This window comes from Sorghum bicolor, chromosome 8, assembly GCF_000003195.3.
Source record: "Sorghum bicolor cultivar BTx623 chromosome 8, Sorghum_bicolor_NCBIv3, whole genome shotgun sequence".
In the NCBI taxonomy this organism is placed as follows: Eukaryota; Viridiplantae; Streptophyta; class Magnoliopsida; order Poales; family Poaceae; genus Sorghum; species Sorghum bicolor.
In genome coordinates, this window is record NC_012877.2 from 482059 (window position 1) to 503347 (window position 21289).

Genomic DNA, 21289 nt, shown 5'->3' on the forward strand with positions numbered 1-21289 from the left:
TCCCTGTACGTCCCAATCAGGCAGTTTGTGCTGCAACCCATAAAAAATTAGTGCAATTAAACAACGGGGAACACGAAACCTACAGCCTCTTCACCTACAACAGACGAAACAAGTGATGAAAACAATGTGACCGAAAGAGACATATAGCTGTACGTTATACTAGCATGATTCCTCTTCGATCTCTCCGACACATTATCAATCAAATATAATACAAAAACGCCAAGAGCGATACACACAAGACACCATTAAAAATAGTGATGTGTCAGATGCTACTGAGGAGAATATCCAGCGAAGAAGATTGCTAAGGAAGAGGGGGCAAATAAAAGGTTGGCTCTATAGGGGACATGGCAGAGAGTTCTTTGGACCTCTCTAGCTCGATTGGTTTGGCAGCTTCAAAGAGAAGCATGGAGAGAGGGTTGTTTCGGCTGATTCTGGTTTTGGTGATGGCTGTACTTGGCTGCAAGGCTGATCGTGATTTTGTGGCAGGTATGCTACGGCTCACTTAATTCTTGAATACTCTTTCAGTCATCAAATAAATGATGTTTTGTAGTTGTGATCAACTGTCACATTGAGTTCGAATGTAATGAAATCTCTCTTAAACTTGCAGATGGTGAATACATCAAGGTCAGACGTAAGTCGATCCAAGCCCTTTTTTATGCATCCACGCTGTGCACCTCATCAACATTCATTGGCACTAAAAAGTCTTAACTATACATTACTTGTTCACAAATTATATTTCAGGTAGCACATTTGCAGTCCTGATAGTTTTTGCGTTCCTAGTAGTCGGCATCGCCATCGTGATCACCAAATACCTAAGGAACAAGAAGAAAGCAAATGAAACCACTACAGGATCATCACTAAAATCATCACAAGGCAACTACAAGGTACATAAAGGGGAGGTGAGCAGCAAGTGGTCAGGCTTGTACAAGTTTACCAAGGAGGAGATCGAGAGGGCGATCAATTATGCCAGCAGCAGGATCTATCTCGGCTCCGGTAGCGCAGGGCAGGTGTACCAGGGGGTGCTACCCAGTGGGCAGCTCGTCGCAATCAAGCACATCCACAAGACGGCGATGTCGGGGTCCTTCATGAGGGAGGTGGAGCAGCTGTCAAAGGTGAGGCACCCCAACCTGGTGTGCCTCTTCGGCTACTGTGATGAGGAGGGAGATCAGTACCTAGTCTATGAGTACTGTTCCAATGGAAACCTTGCCCAGAACCTGCTGAGTAAGGGAAATTCATTCAGCTTAATTTTGTTTGAGGTTATCATCTAGGATTACATTGTCTTGCCTTTTTTTTGAAAGGAATGGCAGGAGCTCTGCCTCTCAATTAAGGGAGTAAAGAGAAAGTTTTTATGTACAGTTTAAAGAAACAGCTGCTGAATAGCAGAGCACTTGGAGAAAAACAATCTCCAGTAAAAACTAGCCTACTCTCTGAACAGCCCTTTCTCTTTGCGCTATGTCTTCTTTGACTTTTGAAGCAACCTGCAGCGCCGACTCATGTGCATTGTTGAAAATTATACGATCTCTCTCCTTCCAAAGATTCCAGCAAGTGTAAATGACCAAGCCGTTGAAGCGCCTTCTTTCTTCTCTTGTGATTTCTTACAATAGGCATAACTAGCGTTTCTTGATCAGTTCATTCTGAAATCTAACTCATACAACAATGTTCTGTTCTTGATGATTGGCATGCAGGAAGTGACTCTGCGCTACCATGGGAAACAAGAGTAAAGATCCTGAGGGATTGTGCATCTGTCCTGAGGTTTCTTCACACACACCCTGATGGATGCATTGTCCATAGAGACATCAAGGTGAGAATAATGCTGGTAGAAATTTGCAGGCATAACAACCTGAGGTTGCTTAATAATCTGGTCGATCTCAAGTTCTCTTGTCACTGTTGCAGCTCACAAACATCTTGCTGACAGAGAACAAGGTGCCAAAGCTGGCTGATTTCGGGCTGGCAAAAATGCTAGAAATGGAGGAGACCAAGGTGTTCACAGATGTGAGGGGAACCATTGGGTACATGGATCCCGAGTACATCACACACTCCAAGCTCACTTGTGCCAGTGACATATACAGCTTTGGTGTTGTCGCTCTGCAGCTTCTGTCAGGAAGGAAGGTCATAGAACTTGACATTGTTGCGTGTGATTCGCTTACGAAGAAGGTAAACATGTGGCAATGATTCTACAACTTCAGAAGCAGGAGCTTTTTTTTTCATGTTTACTGAGCAAGGCCCGGTTATGTTCATTTATGGCATTATGGTCCCTTGTATTATCAACACACATTTCCTATTTCTCTTAAATATTTGACAATATTAAGTTTTCATTTTTTATCTGAAGGCCAAGGATGTCGTGAGTGGGAAAAAGGCACTGGAGGAATTCATAGACCCACGTGTTAGAGATGATGTTATTATAGAAGATTTCGTGTTAATACTGAAAATTGCAGTCCTTTGTGTTGCGAGTTCAAGTGTAGGGCGCCCCACCATAAAGGATGTGTTCGAGGAGATGGACAAAGCCTTGAGAAATACAACCATAAAGGTTCAGATTTTATCATCTATTGCATAGTCTTTTAAACTGCTCTGTGGTGGATATACTCTTAACTAATGTAAAACTATTTCTTTTAATAACCAATCAATTTACAAACTAAATGAATTTTCTTTGGAAAGAATACTGCTCTAACCTTTGATCACACAAATCTCACATTACTCCAGCTGGAGTTACACTGTTGCCTACAAAATCCTTGCATTCTAGCTACAATGGGTTGTATTAATATATTGTCATTTTGCAGACTAAAGCAAGGAAGGAGATGAATGCAGCAAATTTGGTCATTCAATATGCGAAAGTGTTGGATGTATAGATCGCATTATGCCTTCAGATATTACAACAACCACATGGAGGTTCAAAGACCATATTTTCAGCACATGGGTAAAAGGTTTTGAAGAAGATGCTCCGCGGGTGAACAGATTTGATAAAGGTGTGGTTGCACTATGGTGACTGATGTACCTGCAAAACAATTAGTTCTATGATAACAACTGCCTTGTGCAGTTGCCCACATATTGATACTCAAGTTTCTGTATAAAAACATGTAATTAAATGAAGTGAAGAACCTATATGTAAAATTCAGTCAAAATTTGGGCTAGGTGGGTGCAAGTTAGTATTAACAGGTTTTACTGACTCTTGCACATGGCTCTATATACTCCCTCCGTTCACGAAAGAGTCAATTTCTAGAGTTGTCTTAAGTCAAACTTTTTAAACTTTGACCAAATTTCTAAAAAAATGCTAAGATTTATAGTATCAAATTAGTATTATTAGATTCATCATTACATATATTTTCATATAATGTGCATTTTATATTATAGATGTTGTTACTCTTTTCTATAAAGTTAGTCAACCTTTAAAAAGTTTGACTGGCACGGATCCTAGGAATTGATTCTTTCGTGGACGGAGGGAGTATATCATTAGAGTTCATTATTCGTTACCGGAACGTGTACAACTACTGCTACCTGAAGCACACTTGATTATTCTCTTGCACATTGCTCTCTCTCTCTCTCTCTCTCTCTCTATATATATATATATATATATATATATCATACAAGATCACAAGAACATATCTGCAGTATTGGAAATCTCCATAATCTCCATAACAGTTGTACTGACTCTTCTTGGACTCCCTGAACCATGTGGAGCAGCAAGCATTAGGGATGTCATCTTGCAACCATGGTTATTCATGATCTCTCGAGACATAGTCGGCAGTCCATCATTGATTGATGTTTGTTGTCTTGTTGACACAAGGATGGATGACATGTTGTAGTTGCATCTTCCCATCCTTGCCCTTACTACCGACATGCAAGATGGTGTCATCGATGATGAAAGCAGGTCTCAGATTGGCTAAAACAAAGTATGTTGCACCTTGCTTCTCATCAGCACCCTAGTTTGAATCTTGGCAAAGCCAATGCTAGGTTGTCTTTGGTGTTACTTATGGCTTGTCGAATTGATCATCCACTTCCTGTGAGTGAGTGCTTTCACTGTAGATCCTTTTGATGACACTTGTCTCCTTTATTTCATCACTGAAGTGGTTGATTAACATGAGCCCTCGGATCAAACCGACTTGAAGAACGACGCAGATGCATCCTAGAAGGCGATGGGGAACCTACATACGGACGAAGGAGAGGCTGATCTGTGGGTCCCACATGTCGGGGGGGGGGGGGGGTAAAGGGTGGAGCCACCTGGAAGCCCCTCGGGCTCCGCTTTGGTGATTCGCCTTCTAGAGTCTTCTAGAGTCTTCCCACGTAGATTTCGTTGTAAATTTGATATCTTTTAATTTTGAGCTCCGAATATAGCAACTGATAGGTCCGTTTTGATCGTCTCGATGAGCTCTTCGCAATGGTGCACTCCAATTCATAATTTAAGATACTTTTATTCTATAAAAAAATAAATATTTTTGAAAGACAAGTGAGAGCACCAAAACTCGTGGAACTTGTGTTAGAGCCAAACCCTATATGTGATCCATCATTTTTGGAAGGTGGGGTCTGGGGGGGACCTTTTTAAAGGGTTGATGCCCAGATACCCTTTCCAAGCTATCTCAAGGTTGTGATTCATTTCATATTAATTTATACAATAGTTGATGGTTATATTTGGTGTTTAATGACCATCAACATGCATCTTGATTGGTTAGTCTACTAATTGGAGATGGGTAAGGAATCTGACCGTTCCTTGCCGGCATGCAGTAAATTGTAAGCCAAGGAAGGAAGGATGAGCTTCTAGTTATAAAGGAAAGACAAGCAATTTGGATATGACGTAGTTAGCTAATGATAAATTTTCAACTTGGAACCATCCTTATGAAAAAGTTTGTGATAAGTACAGTAGTTTCATATAGATTAACTGTGTTTCTCAATTTTCTACATAGTATTTGTTAAATGTTAACTGAATATGTGCTGCCTCATGAGTTACTGTAATTTTCATATGTAACTTTTTTTTAGTGGCGGCAGAGTTTGGTTCTTTTTTATTTATTTATTTTAATTTTATATTTTTTTCTAGATATCACTATACCATTAGCACGGACAATATACTAGTAAGATTAAACAGTGCAAATCTCCTACACGATCAGAACAGCAGCTAGCGCAGCAAAACATCACAAATGAGATACTACTAGTTATCACAATCAGATACAGTGACACAAGAAATAAATGCTTATACTTACGTGTCCATATTTATTTATTCTTCCTATATATCATGTCATTTATTTGCTGTTCACGATAATTTCCATGATCTTGCAGCCTTGCCATCAACTAGGGCCTTGTTTAGTTCCGAAAAGATTTCGGATTTCGGTACTGTAACATTTTCGTTTTTATTTAATAAATATTATCTAATCATAGACTAACTAGGCTCAAAAGATTCATCTCGTGATTTACAGATAAACTGTGTAATTAGTTTTTGTTTTCATCTATATTTAGTGCTTCATACATGTGCCGCAAGATTCGATATGACAGGAAATTTTGAAAACTTTTTGGATTTTAGTGGGAACTAAACAAGGCCTAGTAGTAGCAGCCACATCTAAGCCATGCATACCAGGCCGATTATTTAATTCTCAAGCACAGCACAGAACAAGCAAGACACGGCCTAGCACTGCCATCTCCGTCGTCTGCCCGGCTGATCGCCGCTGCCGTGTGCAACGCCGCCATCGTCGACGACGATCAATGTCTGCTCCGTCCCGTCCCGGTCCAAACGAGCTGCGGTCGACATGGCCGCAGCGCGCGTGGACGCTGGCCGGCACGGCATCCATCATCTCCTCCTTCCTCACGTGCATCCGCCTCCTCGCAGCCTCGGGCTGCTCGACCACTGAGCTGCTCGCCGGTGATGGTTTATTTGTTGCAGACGGCGAGCATCAGCTAGCTCTGACTGACGGCGCGCACTGATGCTACAAGAATGTTGGAACTTTTGTGGTCTTCATTCATGCATGGGATTAAACACACGAGACATTATTTGTGTAAACTTTATATGTTCTAATAATATTATACAGCTTTCGTTTATTTTGAGTGATGTGGGCACACCATTTTTTAGCCACTGGATCTTGATCCAAAAGTGCAGGTGCGGGGGCGTCTTCTACAAAACTATCATTACTTACCATCTAAAACCATTTGATATATCTGGTTTTATAGTTTAAAGGTGAAATAGTCAAATGTTAATAGTTGGGGGAATATGTAGACTTTTTTCTAATCTAGTATGACCATTTTCAACCGTAAAGACTAAGCTATATAGGAACAACATCAACATTTGTGCACGAACAATATCAACATGTGTAACTTGAGGGGCCACCATATGATGAAAGACAGGAAAACTGACGATATATGGATCTGAGCAGGAACTACCACAGTAGCGGTAGCAGTTTCTAGGCTTGAAGATGATCCTATATATAGATCAAAACTCTGGGAATTTTAGGAGGCTCCCTATACATATAGGTTGTCCTACTTTTAACAAGTATGTCGAATTTGGCTATTCGTCACCCTACTTGGGGTATGCTATGCCCACGTAGTCTATTTGTAGGTATTAGAGTATAGTCGAGACCTATAGCTTGATGGTAACATAAAGGCACAAGACACAAATTTATACAGATTCGAGCCCCCAGAATTACGGTCGACCCTACGTCCTATTTGGGTGAAAAGTAGTACTCGATTGGTATGCAGTATTATTGAGGGCAAATTAGTCATTTTCTTGCACAAAAAAAATCCTAGAATGTGAGTTTTTTTGGGACTGAGGGAATAATTAATAAGATATAAGAAAATATCAATGCTTGCAAAATCTATTTTGTTATACAAAAGACTAGTAGATCATTATGACAAAAATATATAATTATTTTGGTGTGTGAGACACAAATATAAATGGTCGTTATGGCAAACAAATAATAATAAAAAATGGACCCACATCCTCTAGAGGCAACTTATGAAGAAACTGGCTTTGGAGAAGAGAGATTTTTTTAGATAAAGGATAGTTTATATCCGGCTTCATCTACCAATAAGTAGAATCAGACCAATTATTACATAGTTTGAACATATGTTCAACGCACTATTTCTAAAGTTTACACAATTTACTTTGAAAAAAGAAACATGAAGTAAAGATTTGACAAGAGAGACCAATAAACCTATTTGACAACCAACCATTTGAGCTAAAAAAAATGCAAGGCTGACGACTCAAGATGATGTCCAACAAGAATGAGCTGGTCCCGCTGATCATCACGTCGTTGCAGTCTTGCCCATTGACGCAGCCAATGTGTTCCCTGGAAGAGTACCTGCAAAAAAGTTTTTGGTCTACTTTTGTCAAAAACTACTTCGTTTCGTGTTAACCAAATTGTCCAACATAAAGCCGATGCTACTGTTAATAACAAAGAATTGTGCAAGTTATCACCCAACTTAGACCAATGAACAAATAAATCCTCTATGGTAAGAGGGGGTGATATCCCAAACATTAAATGTACAGCACGCCACAGAAACTTGGCATAAAAACAATCAAAAAAGAGGTGATGAATAGTTTCTGTAGAATGGCAAAAGCTACATCTCGTGTCACCATTCCAATTACGACAGGCTAGGTTATCTTTTGTTAGAATCACACCTCTTTTTAAGTACCACAAAAATATCTTTATTTTTGAAGGAACTTTGATCTGCCATATATCTTGTGGCACTACACCATTGTTAATTAACGCGGCATACATCGAGCTAACTGAAAAACTACCTGATGAATGTAAAGACCAAACGAAAACATCTCTTTCCTCTTGTAAATTCACATCCTGTAGAGAAGCAACAATTCTATGCCAGTCCTGTAGGTTTCTCCCCGCTAAATTGCGGTGGAAGGAGATGATTAAAGGGACGGCTGCAAGGACACTTGCCACGGAGGCTTGTTTTCTTCTCACAATATTGAATAACGAGGGGAATTTAGTTTTGAGTGGTTGGTTGCCCAGCCAGGTATCCATCCAAAAACGAGTTTGTGAACCATCTTTGACCTTAAATGACCCGAACCCATGAAAGTATCTTTAACATTCATTAGGCCTTTCCAAAAATAGGAATCTGTTGGCATTTTAGAACAACTTCCTATGGTTTTATCTTTTAGGTATTTATTCCGTAAGAGTTCTTGCCATAATCCATCCTCATTTATCAATTTAAAAAGCCATTTACTCAACAAACATCTATTTTGTACGTCCAAATTTTGTATGCCTAGACCTCCTTGTATTTTAGGTTGGCATAAGATTTCCCACTTGGCCAATCTATACTTCCGCCTGTGTTGGTCGTTTTGCCAGTAGAATCTTGATCTAAAACAGTCAATCTTTTCTAAGACTCCTTTTGGGAGTTCAAAGAGTGACATCATAAACATTGGTAAACTAGAAAGCACCGAGTTTATTAAGATCAAGCGTCCTCCTGCCGATAGCATCTTGCCTTTCCATTCACTAAGTTTTTTCTCGATTCTATTTTCGATGAACTGCCAATCTTTGTTACTCAATTTCCTAGTGTGCATAGGTAAACCCAGATACCGAAAAGGATAGTTTCCCAACCTGCACCCAAAAAGCTGCGAGTAAAACGCTTCATGCTCCTTTGCTTTACCAAAACAAAATATCTCACTCTTGTGGAAGTTTATTTTTAGCCCCGAAAGTTGCTCGAAGGTACTTAAAATTAATTTCATGTTCAACGCCTTATCCAGATCATGACTCATGAAGATCACAGTGTCATCTGCATATTGAAGGATGGAAAGACCATCTTGGACAAGATGGGGGATGACCCCTTCCACCTGATCCACTTCCTTTGCCCGAGCAATGAGTATGGCCAACATGTCTACTACTATATTGAATAGTATTGGAGACATTGGGTCACCTTGCCTTAAGCCTTTCCTTGTTTGGAAGTAAGAACTAGTTTGGTCATTAACTTTAATGTTTACGTTACCTCCTTGCGTGAACTGTTGTATCCAAGAACACCACTTTTGTGAGAAGCCTTTCATCCTTAAGGTTTGTTGTAGAAAGCTCCATTTTACTCTATCATAAGCCTTTTCAAAATCAATTTTAAAGATTAACCCGTCTTGCTTTTTTGAGTGAAGTTCATGTAATTTCTCGTGTAATATAACTGCGCCTTCCATAATGTTTCTACCCGGGAGAAAAGCAGTTTGCGTAGGTCTAATGATCTTGTGGGCAACACTAGATAATCTATTTGTTGCTACTTTGGTAAAGATCTTGAAAGAGACATTGAACAAACATATTGGTCTGTATTGTTGAATCGTTTTCGCATCTTTATTTTTTGGTAACAAGATTATCGTCCCAAAGTTGAGACTATTTAGTGGCAATGTTCCCACATGGAGTTCCGTAAACATGGCCATCAGTTCCTCTTTTACTAATTCCCAGAAGACTTGATAGAACTCAGGTGGAAAACCATCCGGTCCCGGTGCTTTATTATGTTCCATTTGGAACACCGCAGTCCTCACCTCAGACTCCAAAAAGACACTTGTTAGAAACTCATTTTCCAGTTCGGAAACCTGTGGGATGGAGAAGAGAGATAGGGGTGCATGTTTCAACTCTTCCAAAATGACAGTGTGACACCGCCCCTAACACGTTTCGTGTGCCGCCTTCCATATGCATCACTTCACTTGGCAATGATGACATGTTCATCATGCATGCATCCACACAACACACCGCAAATGAAAAAGAAAAGACGTACTACCAATGCAAATAATTCAACAGCTAGCTAGCGCAAATCAATCTCCTACACAATGCAATAATCAGAACAGCTAGCGCAGCAACATCACATATAAATGCCATCTTTATCCAGTTTTCGTGCACGTTATTTAAAGAATAAGCAGATACCGATTTGTCACAATCGATCACAATGATGGTTTTTTTTTTATAAAAAAAAAACAATCTGAATGATATTATGTCACAAGGAATAATTAATGGTCATGCTTACGTGTACATGTTGTCTATCTTGTCTTTCATGCGTTGTTGATTACGTAGAAAACATTAATATGACGATGGTCTTAGATCGATACAGCGTGGTTCACATTAAGATAACTCTGAACCAACTGAAAAGGTGTGACTGTGGCTGGGTACCTTGCAAACATTGTGGGAAGAGAGCATTTGCCATTCCCATATATATGTGGTTCGTTCTCATGCAAACATTCATCTTCACCACAGGTCTAATTTTCAAATGAAAAAAGCCCACCCCAACATCTCATTAGTGTCCAACATCGACCCAGTATTGTTCGTTTGGCTGAAAAGACATTAATTTGTTACGAACCATCATCAACGCGTCTCATCCAGAATATTATTTAATCCATCCACACATCCATGCAGTAGAGCGTTGTATTCTCAACCACTACAGCCACAGGCACAGCACACCCTCTGCTCATCGGCTAGCTAATAGATCAGTCCGGTCGTCGCCGTCGCCGCCGCGTCGTGAATGCATGACGGCGACTCGTCGGACAACAAGCGGCGGTCGACGTGGCCACAGCGCGCGTGGACGCTGGCCGGCACTGCGGCCATCCTCTCCTCCGCCGTCACGTGCGTCCGCCGCCTCGCCGCCACGGGCTCGTCCACCACAGAACTCCTCGCCGCAGCCGCGGCGGCGTTCGCGGGCTACTCCCTCGCCGATCTCAGCACGGGCGTGTACCACTGGTTCATCGACAACTACGGCGGCACCGCGACGCCGGTCATCGGCGCGCAGGTCGCCTCGTTCATGGACCACCACCGCCACCCGTCCGCCATCACGCGCCTAGAGCCGTGCAACCTCCTGCACGTGCTGGCGGCCGCCGTGGCCGTCGCGCTGCCCGCCGCCGGCGCGGCGCTCTCCGCCCGCGGCGCCACCGCGGCGTCCCACGCCTTCGCCTGCGCCTTCGCGGCGTGCGCCATGCTGAGCGTGCAGTTCCACGCGTGGGCGCACGCCGAGAGCCCCGCGAGGCTGCCCGCCGGCGTCGGGGCGCTGCAGGCCGCCGGCGCGCTCGTGTCCCGCGCCAAGCACGCCGGGCACCACCGCCCGCGCGCCGCACAACTCCAACTACTGCAGCGTCAGCGGCATGTGGAACCCGGTGCTGGACAGGTACATGGCGTTCCACAAGCTCGAGAAGGTGATCTACCTCGCCACAGGTGTCCGCCCACGGTCGTGGGGTCAAGTCGTCGTCGTTGAAGGATCGGAGCATGCACGTACGTCGACGCCGCCGGCCGGCCGCCATGGTCGTCACCGGTGATGACGGTGTGAGCATCACCTCGCGATCCCATATATATACATGTACATACAACGGTTGTACAATGATCGAGGATTGTCTAATTCAATCAAAGTGTACGTACGTGTAGCATGTTATGATTGTTTGGAATGCGCAGGCTTTATGTATTCATCATGTGATAAATTAAACAATATTTGGAGTGTGCATTTTAATTAATTGTGTCTGACTTACAGTTATGTGACGATGAGACCCGGGTTTCTTGTATAATTACCTCGTCAGTATTGTCGTCCACTGCCGGGTGGTATCTGGTATGTTTCTTTTGGGGTCTTAGAGCAAGCTATTTTAGAATTTAGAAAGTTGGTTATTACTTGATTTTCGCTGGCCATATACAGTCAACCACTGACACGAGCTATATAATTTTGTAAAATAGCAAGGCTGGATCTCTTTTTTTAAGAAGTTTTCTACTTTACAAAATAGCTAAACAATAGAATTTGACTACTAATTGTATCCAGGTTCTTGCATTTACTCTTACTACACTCTCACTAACGGCAGCTCACGGTGACGTGATTAAGGGTGTTGTACACTTCTTAATCCTTTCTTAATGAAATACGTGCTTAGCACGCTCTAGAAAAAAAGACTATGAGACCTGGGTCTTTCTCACCCTAACTTGTATCTTTTTCCTTTTTTGTGTGTGCATTATTGAGTATCCAAATATATGGTCTATTCATTTTCCCAGCAGGATAAATTGTATCTATACATAGGTTCATTAGGTTGCCATAGGCTTAATTGATTTATGATGTAGTTGACAATTATTTTCCTTCTCTTGGTTAATTGAAAACATGTGGATTTTGTTTTTCCAAAAAGACTACGTAGTGGCCATCAGAAATGCATTTCATCTGGATGAATATCACAGCAACACATGCGAGCTTGCCCTTTTTGCAAACTTAATATTCAGTACCACCACAACGCCTGGTTTAACATATTGTTTAATGATGCCTGGGCTATTTTTTATGTGCCTTGAGTTCTGCAATTTTAAAATCAGGGTATTGCCACTAGTGTGGTTTAATACTATTAGTTCTTTTTTAATATTCTTCCCCTGTTTTTATGACTTAAAACCCAAGGTCATAAAACTTTGTGACATCAAAACCAATGTCATACACTTTGTGACACTAGCATCAAAACGACATAAAACATGGTTTAAAGCACATGGTTTTTGACGCAAGCATTTTCGTCAACCGGTGTCATAAATGTTAAACTATGATATAAATTGCAGATATTATGACATCAACAAAATGACATAAACTCTAATATCTCTTGTAGTGAACATATATGTCTCTTCATATATTTTCATGCAATCATTCATCAATTTGCGATTCTAATCAGTAATAATCAAGCATGATTCATGTATTAGATCTTGAATTACGAAAGTTCTTTTGACCTTAGAATAAAATAGAGGCGTACATCATGTAGTGTTATTTATCCTATTTTCTATCTCTTTGTTTTATTGTGCAGATCCCAGGCGCTCGCCATCAAAGGATCGTCCATCTACTCCCCATGATTACTCACATAGGTAGTTTTTTCTACTATTACTGATTTGTTTGTGTGGCTAATTATGCTTGAAGATTTACAAAAGTATAAATTTTGCATTTGTTTCTTGGAAATTAGCTTCTTTTTCAGCCTTGCTAATTTTCCAATTTTACACATTTAATTTATGGCTGTTGTAGTGGGGCCACCTCTACACTAGGAAACGGTGCGCCCGAGACATCTACCGCGCTGCTGAGGCCACGCAGGGCATGCACGGCAAGCTGAACCGGCTAGTGGTTAGGTCATCCGCAATGGTTATCAAATAGCTAGCTAGGAGGAATTCTATTGGCTCTCAATAGCACTTTACAAATAGCTAGCGAGATGATGTATAAAAATAATAAAAAAAATAGCACTCTCATTGGCTATCGAGGAGAGAGATCAAATAGCTAGCGACTTCCTAATAGCTAGCGACTCATAAATTGCTAATCTAGCACAATCTTCTAGAAATAACTCTCTCACAATACTCTCCACAATAGCTAGTGACTTTCTAATAGCTAGCGACTTCTTAAGCTAGCTATTTGCAAATTACCATTGAGAGCCAATAACATTCTTCCTAGGATCAAATACTCCGTCGTGCCGCCATTTCAAGGAGCTGCTGCACCTCCGCTATGGCCCATCGCTCAGCTTAGATGTCGAGGTTCACAACCCATAGACCCTCGCTGGGGTGATGATTTTGGCCTGCAAGCTGGAGCTCTGCCCGCGCCTCACACGGCAACAACATCATCACCAGCCACCGTCATGGTGACATGTAATCAGTCTAGCTAACCTCTATATTAGAAGTAAACAAATGAGCTGTGGTGTATATTAGACAGAGTCCAGCACACACTTTGCAGTCTTGCAAATGACCATAGCAGTTGTACCGACTCTTCTTGGACTTTCAGGAAGTAGGGGACCATGTGGAGCAGCAAGCATTCGGTTAACAGTTATGAGGTACCAATAATCCATCCAAATTAACCACTGATGTTTGCTACTGTTTGTGGATCCACTCATATTGAGGCTCCCTCGTCTCATAAGCTACATAAAGATGAGTAACAATTGTACGTACCACTCTCCACCTCCATCATTGCGTGCAGATGATTTTCTGAATGCTGCTCCTCGTCATCTATTCTCCACAGAGTTAATTTGCCTGCCAGAAAGAAACAAAATCTGATAAAATGTTGCCAACAAATTAATACAGGTGGAGCTCTGCAACCAAGAAAGACCATGCACCACAATGAGAAATATATAAATCTCTAATGGTTTTGACGGGATATATAGCAAATTAAATCAAGCACGGCAAACAGCACCACCAAACCCTGTACTTGGTCTTTGGAGTCACTCATGTAGCCATATGCTAGAACTGAACAACTATTTGGTACCTAACATGGCATTATCTAAGATTCAGAACCAAACCAGTTTGATGCATGCTAGAATATGGTGATTTGTAAAATGGTCTGTAACTAAACTTTATACTTTATGCACCAACATGCTAAAAAAGATGCATTCCTCTGAACTACCATCCACAAAGATTGGATTCCGATGGATGTATACCTTTCACACTAAGGCCTTGTTTAGATCCTTTTTTTTATTTGGGTACTCTAGCAATTTCGTTCGTATTTGGCAATTGTTGTCCAACCAAGGACTAACTAGGCTCAAAAGATTCGTCTTGCAAATTACATGTAAACTGTACAATTAGTTATTTTTTTATTTATATTTAATGCTCCGTGCATGTGTTGTAAGATTCGAAGTGACGGGAAATCTTGAAATGTTTTTGAATTTTGGGTGAAATTAAACAAGGCCTAAATTAATTAGAAAAACATTCATGTGATGGCACCTTTACATACTAAACAATCAGACATTGCTTCCCTTTATATGGATAACCCATGGTTATTGTTCAGGTCATTGCTTAATTGCAAGCAAATCTGGACCACTTACCCATGTGCAAAAGTAGTGCTCCCATTGTTAATGTAAGGAGGTGCACAATAAAAGAGGGAGCCATGCACTGCACCATGGTTTTCTGAAGAAGGGAAGCAGAATCCCCCTGCCCCCACCCCCAAGATGACGAATCTCAGTTCTCAGATTGGAGAACTGAGGAGCGTCATCATCAACTCCCTAGTTGCCTTCTCTATCATTGTCAGCTTCATCATCTTGTTCTACCAAGGCCAGAAAGTACAGCTGGTGCCAATGGCTGTCAAGCATAAACACCAAGAAATGCAGGACAAGATGGCAGCTGAGCACCATGAACAGAGAGGGGAGCTCTCACTCTCAGTCCCAGACCCTGGCAGGGAAGAGTGCAATTGGTCCACAGGACGGTGGGTCTACGACAACGTGTCCCGGCCATTGTACTCTGGACTCAAGTGCACCTTCATCTTCCCTGAGCTTGCTTGTGACAAGTATGGCAGAAAGGATGTCATGTACCAGCACTGGAGATGGCAGCCTCATGGATGCGACCTTCCAAGGTAAGATAATCATAAGCTTTCCTAGAAGAGGGGTATTTTTAGTTCAACTTTGTTCTTCTGGATCCAAAAGTTCCAGCAAATCTGAAGCCGCGGAACCAAAACAAGAACCTGTGTCATTCAGTCAGTGTCAGGATTTTTAAAGGGTAGTAATCTTTTCTGTGGAAGCAGGGAAACATTCAGATACTCTATAACCAGAACAGAAAACAAAGGATAGTATTGCAGAGAGAGAAAAAAAATCTATACTGGTTAACATTGGAAATTTGATCTAATTGCGGTGGATAGCTGGATGGCCAATCAGAAACCAACTGCCATGAACATACTTTAACAGGCCATCACAAGGGTACTAATTGACAATGAAAGACCAAAGACGACGAACATTGCATCTCTTCTTATTTTATTATAAATTCTATTTGATAAGCCTGGAAGGCTAAAAAGGGGGATCAAATCTAAGCATAAAATCCAGTCATTGTTCAAATTATAGAATGCTTCCAAAGTTTTGAAAACAAAAATATATGGTGCATGGTATTTACAACACACGACCTGGTTTAAACAGATTCGATGCCATCAGGCTGCTTGAAAAGCTGAGGAACAAGAGGTTGGTGTTCGTGGGTGACTCTCTCAATAGGAACCAATGGGTTTCCCTGGTGTGCATGGTGGAGGCATCTATACCTGACGCTAGGCACAAGATGCGCAGCATCAACGGCTCACTCATTTCCTTCAAGGCATTGGTATGTTTTCCTTGAAAAAAATCTACAGGTTACAGAAGCCATCAATTTTGATTAGCATATTAAAAACACTGTTAATTTATGATTTTAGGAATACAATGCAACCATAGACTTCTACTGGTCGCCACTGCTGTTGGAGTCCAACAGCGACAACCCTATCATCCACCGGGTGGAGTACCGGATCATACGGGCAGATAAAATTGAGAAACATGCTAGCTTTTGGAGAGATGCTGACATAATAATCTTCAATTCTTATGTGTGGTGGAGGAAGCATAAGGCTGACATGAGGATGAAGGTCATGTAAGTCCATCCCCTTACTTCCTACTCATATCAAATAAGGCTATGTAAGGTCACACAACCTCATCTTAACACATCGCCAATTTCAAAGAGTTGAAAACTTGTCCATTATCTGAAAAAAGGTTCAAATCTTAGCATATATAAACAAAGAAAAAGTTTTCAAAGGCAATGAATATGAGGAGCAAATTTTGTATGGGCAGGTATGGTTCATTTGAGGATGGTGATGCAAGGTTAGACGAAGTGGAGATGATAGATGGTTTTGAGATAGCTCTCAAGAAACTAACGGAATGGCTCGGAAAGAATATTGACAAGAACAAGACTAGAATCTTTTTCGCGGGATCATCACCTACACATTCATGGTGAGTGAGAGGATAGCAACAGAATCTCTGAGGAACATAAAGATGAAAGTGATACAATATGCGTATATGATTTTCAGGGCTAGCAACTGGGGTGGAGAAGGCAAGAACAAATGTCTTAATGAGACAGAACCGATCTACAAAGTTGGATACAAAGCAGCAGATTACAGTATGATGGAGAAGGCTAAGTCATATTTTGGGACGCTAGAGGAAAAAGGCATACACATTCAGATACTGAACATCACGGAGTTGTCTGACTACCGTAAGGACGGGCACCCAACGGTGTTTCGGAAACAGTTTGCCCCTCTAACGAAAGAACAGATCATGAACCCAGCGAGTTATGCGGATTGCATTCACTGGTGCCTCCCTGGTGTTCCTGATGTCTGGAATGAGTTTCTGTATGGCTACCTCATGTACAAATGACATATAATGTCAGAATATGCATTGCCTATTGTTATGTACAAAACTACAAATGGCATACTGTGTTAGAGACTCAGTATGTACTGTATATCTATATACCTTATATAGATGGAAAACATCTACATAAGTCATCCTCCCCATTCATTCTAGACCCACCTGTGCCCACTTCCAAACAAAAACATCACAGCAACCATCTGAACATTCATGTGGCCTCCCTCCTCCCCCTAGACAATGGAACAGTCTGCCACAATTCATGTTTAATCCCTTCAAATCCCAAGTCGGGTTCGCAATCAGCAACCATAAGAGACAGCACCTACTTCCCCTTCCTTACAAATCTATGAGGCATTATCAATCCTCGCTCATCTACCTGCCCTGTAGATCGCGAATGTTATTATTTTCTTTGCAGGAAGATCTGTCTATGAGATGTACCACACCTATTTCCGGAGACACTCCATCGATCACCCTATGTTTGGCATGAGCAATTCAGAGGTTGCAATAAATATATTCTTATGGACTGGCTCCGGCTGTCAACGTTCTGTAAATGTAATCAGTCAAAGCGTTCAACAAGTAATCAATCTAGCAAACCTCTATATTAGAAAGGAATAAATGAGTTGTCTGTGCTGTATTAGACAGAGTCCAGCAGGTAAGAAAAAAAATGAATTGCTTTATTCATGTCTGACATGTTGTATACAGGTTAAATAGTTTTTTTTCACAGTATAAAAATATAACTAGATGCAGTTACTTAGGAATGAATTGCTGAAGTTGAATTTTAACTGTTCAGTTTGTCATCTAGGCTTTCAAAGGCCCAAACCAATGCCATTCTATCAACCTTTCAAAGGTCCCCTCTGATGCTCTTTTTTTTAAAAAAAAAAGCGCCACCTTGGCACAGAGGCTAGGTGTGGTGCAGGGGTTCAAACCCCCGCCAGCTGCTTCCCAACCTTGGGAGCTAGCCACTGGGCCACTGGCCCATCCGCCCTCTGATACTGTTCTATTAGCCTTTCCAACACGAATGCAATAGCTATAGTGAAGGATCCAGCAATCTCAAAACTAAGACACGCAAGGAATGTGACATTGTCTTCCTCATGTACTCGATGTAGTTAAGCAACAAACCATAGAGTAGTCATGCATCGGTCACCCTGTGAATTTATAATATGTTTTCCTCTCATCATGTAGTCAATGTCATATTTTTGCTCAAAACTCAACCCAAAACAGCTTTCAAGTTTGCAGATTCTTCTATCTCATGGGCAAGGATTTCTGGTTACGAGAACATCCTCAATTGTCAATTACAGTTTATCGTTATTATTCCCACCACAATGCGGGTGTATCACCTAGTTGGAAATGGAGTAATCCATCCAGGTTACATGTGAAGAGAGAAGGACTCGAGTTAGTGTGTATCAGATTCATACCAGTTACTGACAGTCGGACAGAGCAACATATGCGAGGCTGCTTCAGTACGGAGATTTGGTGTGGAGAAGGACTCGAGTTATATGTGATTATGTGAATAGAGGAGGATCTAAGCTAGTGTGGTGTGGACCAGACCAGGCCACATACGACAGACAGAGACAGTCCGACAGAGCAGCGTAGCTCTGAACTTCTGAATATTCCACATAAATTTGTGCCATACTGCCAGAAACAACTTATGAATCATATCCTAGATCACTAGATGTATGATCTTGACATTAGTGCCTCACTGAAAGCTAAGCAAGAAAGATGCCACCATATATAGTCAGTAGGTTAGCAGGACTTCATTCAGATTTCAGAGTACAGGTTGTCAGGCAGTCGAGCAAGGAAGTAAAAACACACACACACACACACCATGTTTCGTCACAGCAGTGGGATCAACAAGAATGGACTCACCGAGAGCGGAGTGGGTTTCACGTCGTCGCCGGCTCGCCGCGGGAAGCAGCCTACGCCACGCCACCGCGGGAGGTGTAGCTCGACCCGACCCTCGGCGGTCGACCGACGCCATCGCCGCGTGCAGCACGACGCAACGCTGTCACGCGCACCCTTAGTTACGCTACGCTGAAAGATGATGAATAATGAATTGCACCGCGACATGGGAAGGGGGAGCTACCGGCCATGGCCGCTGCTTCCCAGAGCAAAACTGGTCCACCGCCGCCGCCGCCGTCGACGACAGTGAGCGAGTGAGGGAGAGCAGAGGTGAGACAGGGAAATGGCCCATGGACCTTGGAAAAGGAGGGAAATGGCCCATGAAAGTAATCTCCACGTTTATCAGCCCATAACAACAATCCAAGCATCTCCATAAATTTCCCTCGCTATCACATCCTAGGCCTTGTTTACTTCCAAATTTTTTTACAAAATATGAATAATGATACTTTTGTTTGTATTTGATAAATATTGTTCAATCATAGACTAACTAGGGTCAAAAGATTCGTCTCGTCAATTTCGATCAAACTGTGCAATTAGTTTTTATTTTTGTCTATATTTAATACTCCATGCATGCGTCTAAAGATTCGATGTGACGGGGAATCTGAAAAATTTTGCAAAATTTTTTAAGAACTAAACAAGGCCCTAATCAAAAACGGAATGTCCCTTTTTTAAAAAAAAAAGAGGAAAAGAAAATCTCAGCCTGTTTTTTTTATTTTTCTGATAATACAGATTTGTTTAAATTCACTTCCACGAGAGTCGAATCCAGGTCTGCTAGTGCCACTCAGATGCTCTAACCACTAGGCTAGAGGCCCTGACCCACACAATTTGCACTTTTGCAAACGAAATCTGAATCTGAATGCAGAAATGTCTAGCTCCAGTCGTGTATACGAGTTTTTGCATATTTGTCTTGTGTGGACGGTCACTGAAAGTAGTAGCCTCTCGTTTCAGCTTGGTTTGGTACAAATAGCAGCCCGTGGTCACGCCTCACGCATTTATTTATTTTTATCTATTGTTTAACCTTTGAATTCTTAAGTTGCTGGTTGTTGGTGAGCCTCAAGTTTTACTGATAGTACGCAGTAGTAGGTGGTAGGCAAGTATTCGCATTTCTTCGTAGCCATGAGAAAATGGACTTCATTTAGAAAAAAAATAAAAATAAAACAGTGCACACAAAGAGAAGAACTGTAAACATGATCAAAGTACGTAGTTAATATCAAAATATGTCACAACTGAACTAATGGTTCTCATTTAGTATCATAAATGTTGATGATGACCTTTCTATAAACATGATCAAACTTTGAATAATTTGATTTAGAACAAATTAATAAAAGCGCCTATTTTATATTTCATTCAGTTCATGCTCAAACCTTTCCAAAATATAATATAAGTTGTTTTGATTTTTCTGATACATCCATCTTTGTTATGCACATCTAGACACATACGTTATATCTAGACGCATAGCAAAATGGATATACTAAAAAAAGTCAAAGCGATTTATAATTTGAAACATAGAGAGCAGATGTGAAAGATCACTGTAGTTAAAAGAATCTTTGCAAGTTGGGATTTTTTTTATTTTTGTTTGGAAAAATGGAAGATGAGATCGATGAGAGTCCAAATGCCGGTACTATTAGGAGGCTGCTAACGAATAACAATTGTGGTAAACGATGCCGGTACTATTATATGCAGTTAGGGTCAACTAACATGTGTAATAAGCACAACTGTACAAGATCATAGTAGTAGATGTTGATGTACTATGACGTAGGAGTAGGACAGCCTGTCAGGACTCTTCTTTGTCAGCCCGGCTGAATTGAAAAGGATGATCAAGTCGCTGGCTGCTTGAAAACATGCAGCAGCACCGCAGCTGTTTTCATTCCTAATTACAAAGACAAATGTAATTGGTCTCAATGAAAAGCCAAATGAATTTGTTGTCCTATTGTCATTCACTCTGCCTAATGGGAATTTTTTAAATGTGTCTGCACTCTGCTTAAGGGACAGAGACAGACGGCAGCTAGCTAGGGAGAGATTCGATTAGCATGTGCAAATCTGGTTTTATATGCTTTCCGGGGACGCTATACGCTATATGGCTGATGCCTGATTTGTAAATTTCAGTGGTTTCGGTTCATAGAATATATATTCACCCCCTGTACTGGTTGTTGATTCGATTTCGATTTCGATTTGATTGCATGCACGTAATACGTCACATCTACTTCTAGTTAACAAATAATCTACCTGGCTGCTACCTGTAATAGTATTTTGTAATTAATAAGGACAAAACAAACCCCTGATCGTGTTCTGTTCTCTGTGTGCCATCCATCGATCGAAGAAACTTCCATCAATCATACAGCCATTTCCATATGCATTGCATGATACATATACAGTCCAAGTTGCATCTAAATAATGATCACA

At 41.3% G+C, this 21289-nt stretch overlaps 3 protein-coding genes and 1 pseudogene across 5 annotated transcripts; 3 read left to right on the plus strand and 1 right to left on the minus strand.

Annotated features, from left to right (window-relative positions):
- On the plus strand, nucleotides 405–3130 carry LOC8055491 (putative serine/threonine-protein kinase). Its single transcript, XM_002441628.2, has 7 exons — nucleotides 405–486; nucleotides 608–631; nucleotides 742–1221; nucleotides 1686–1801; nucleotides 1894–2154; nucleotides 2330–2527; nucleotides 2778–3130. The coding sequence occupies exons 1-7, from the start codon at nucleotides 405–407 to the stop codon at nucleotides 2844–2846; spliced, it is 1230 nt and encodes a 409-aa protein (XP_002441673.1). The 3' UTR covers nucleotides 2847–3130.
- Nucleotides 10039–11392, plus strand: LOC8055492 (annotated as a pseudogene).
- Nucleotides 13180–19205, minus strand: LOC110429576. Of its 3 annotated transcripts, XR_002446676.1 has the most exons (4): nucleotides 19071–19205; nucleotides 18854–18989; nucleotides 15158–15306; nucleotides 13180–13886 (listed from the first exon to the last, which is right to left on the minus strand). XR_002446676.1 is itself a non-coding variant. In XM_021445680.1 (3 exons), the coding sequence occupies exons 1-3, from the start codon at nucleotides 19176–19178 to the stop codon at nucleotides 13768–13770; spliced, it is 363 nt and encodes a 120-aa protein (XP_021301355.1). In that variant the 5' UTR covers nucleotides 19179–19199; the 3' UTR covers nucleotides 13180–13767. The 3 variants fall into 3 exon arrangements, 2 of the variants coding, with proteins under 2 accessions (XP_021301355.1, XP_021301356.1); XM_021445680.1 differs by lacking the exon at nucleotides 15158–15306 and having other exon boundaries at nucleotides 19071–19199; XM_021445681.1 differs by lacking the exon at nucleotides 13180–13886 and having other exon boundaries at nucleotides 15175–15306; nucleotides 19071–19199.
- Nucleotides 14659–17507, plus strand: LOC8055493 (protein trichome birefringence-like 34). The gene is made up of 5 exons (XM_002441630.2): nucleotides 14659–15198; nucleotides 15752–15926; nucleotides 16015–16223; nucleotides 16421–16579; nucleotides 16657–17507. Exons 1-5 carry the CDS (start codon nucleotides 14798–14800, stop codon nucleotides 16997–16999), a joined length of 1287 nt encoding a protein of 428 aa, XP_002441675.1. The 5' UTR covers nucleotides 14659–14797; the 3' UTR covers nucleotides 17000–17507.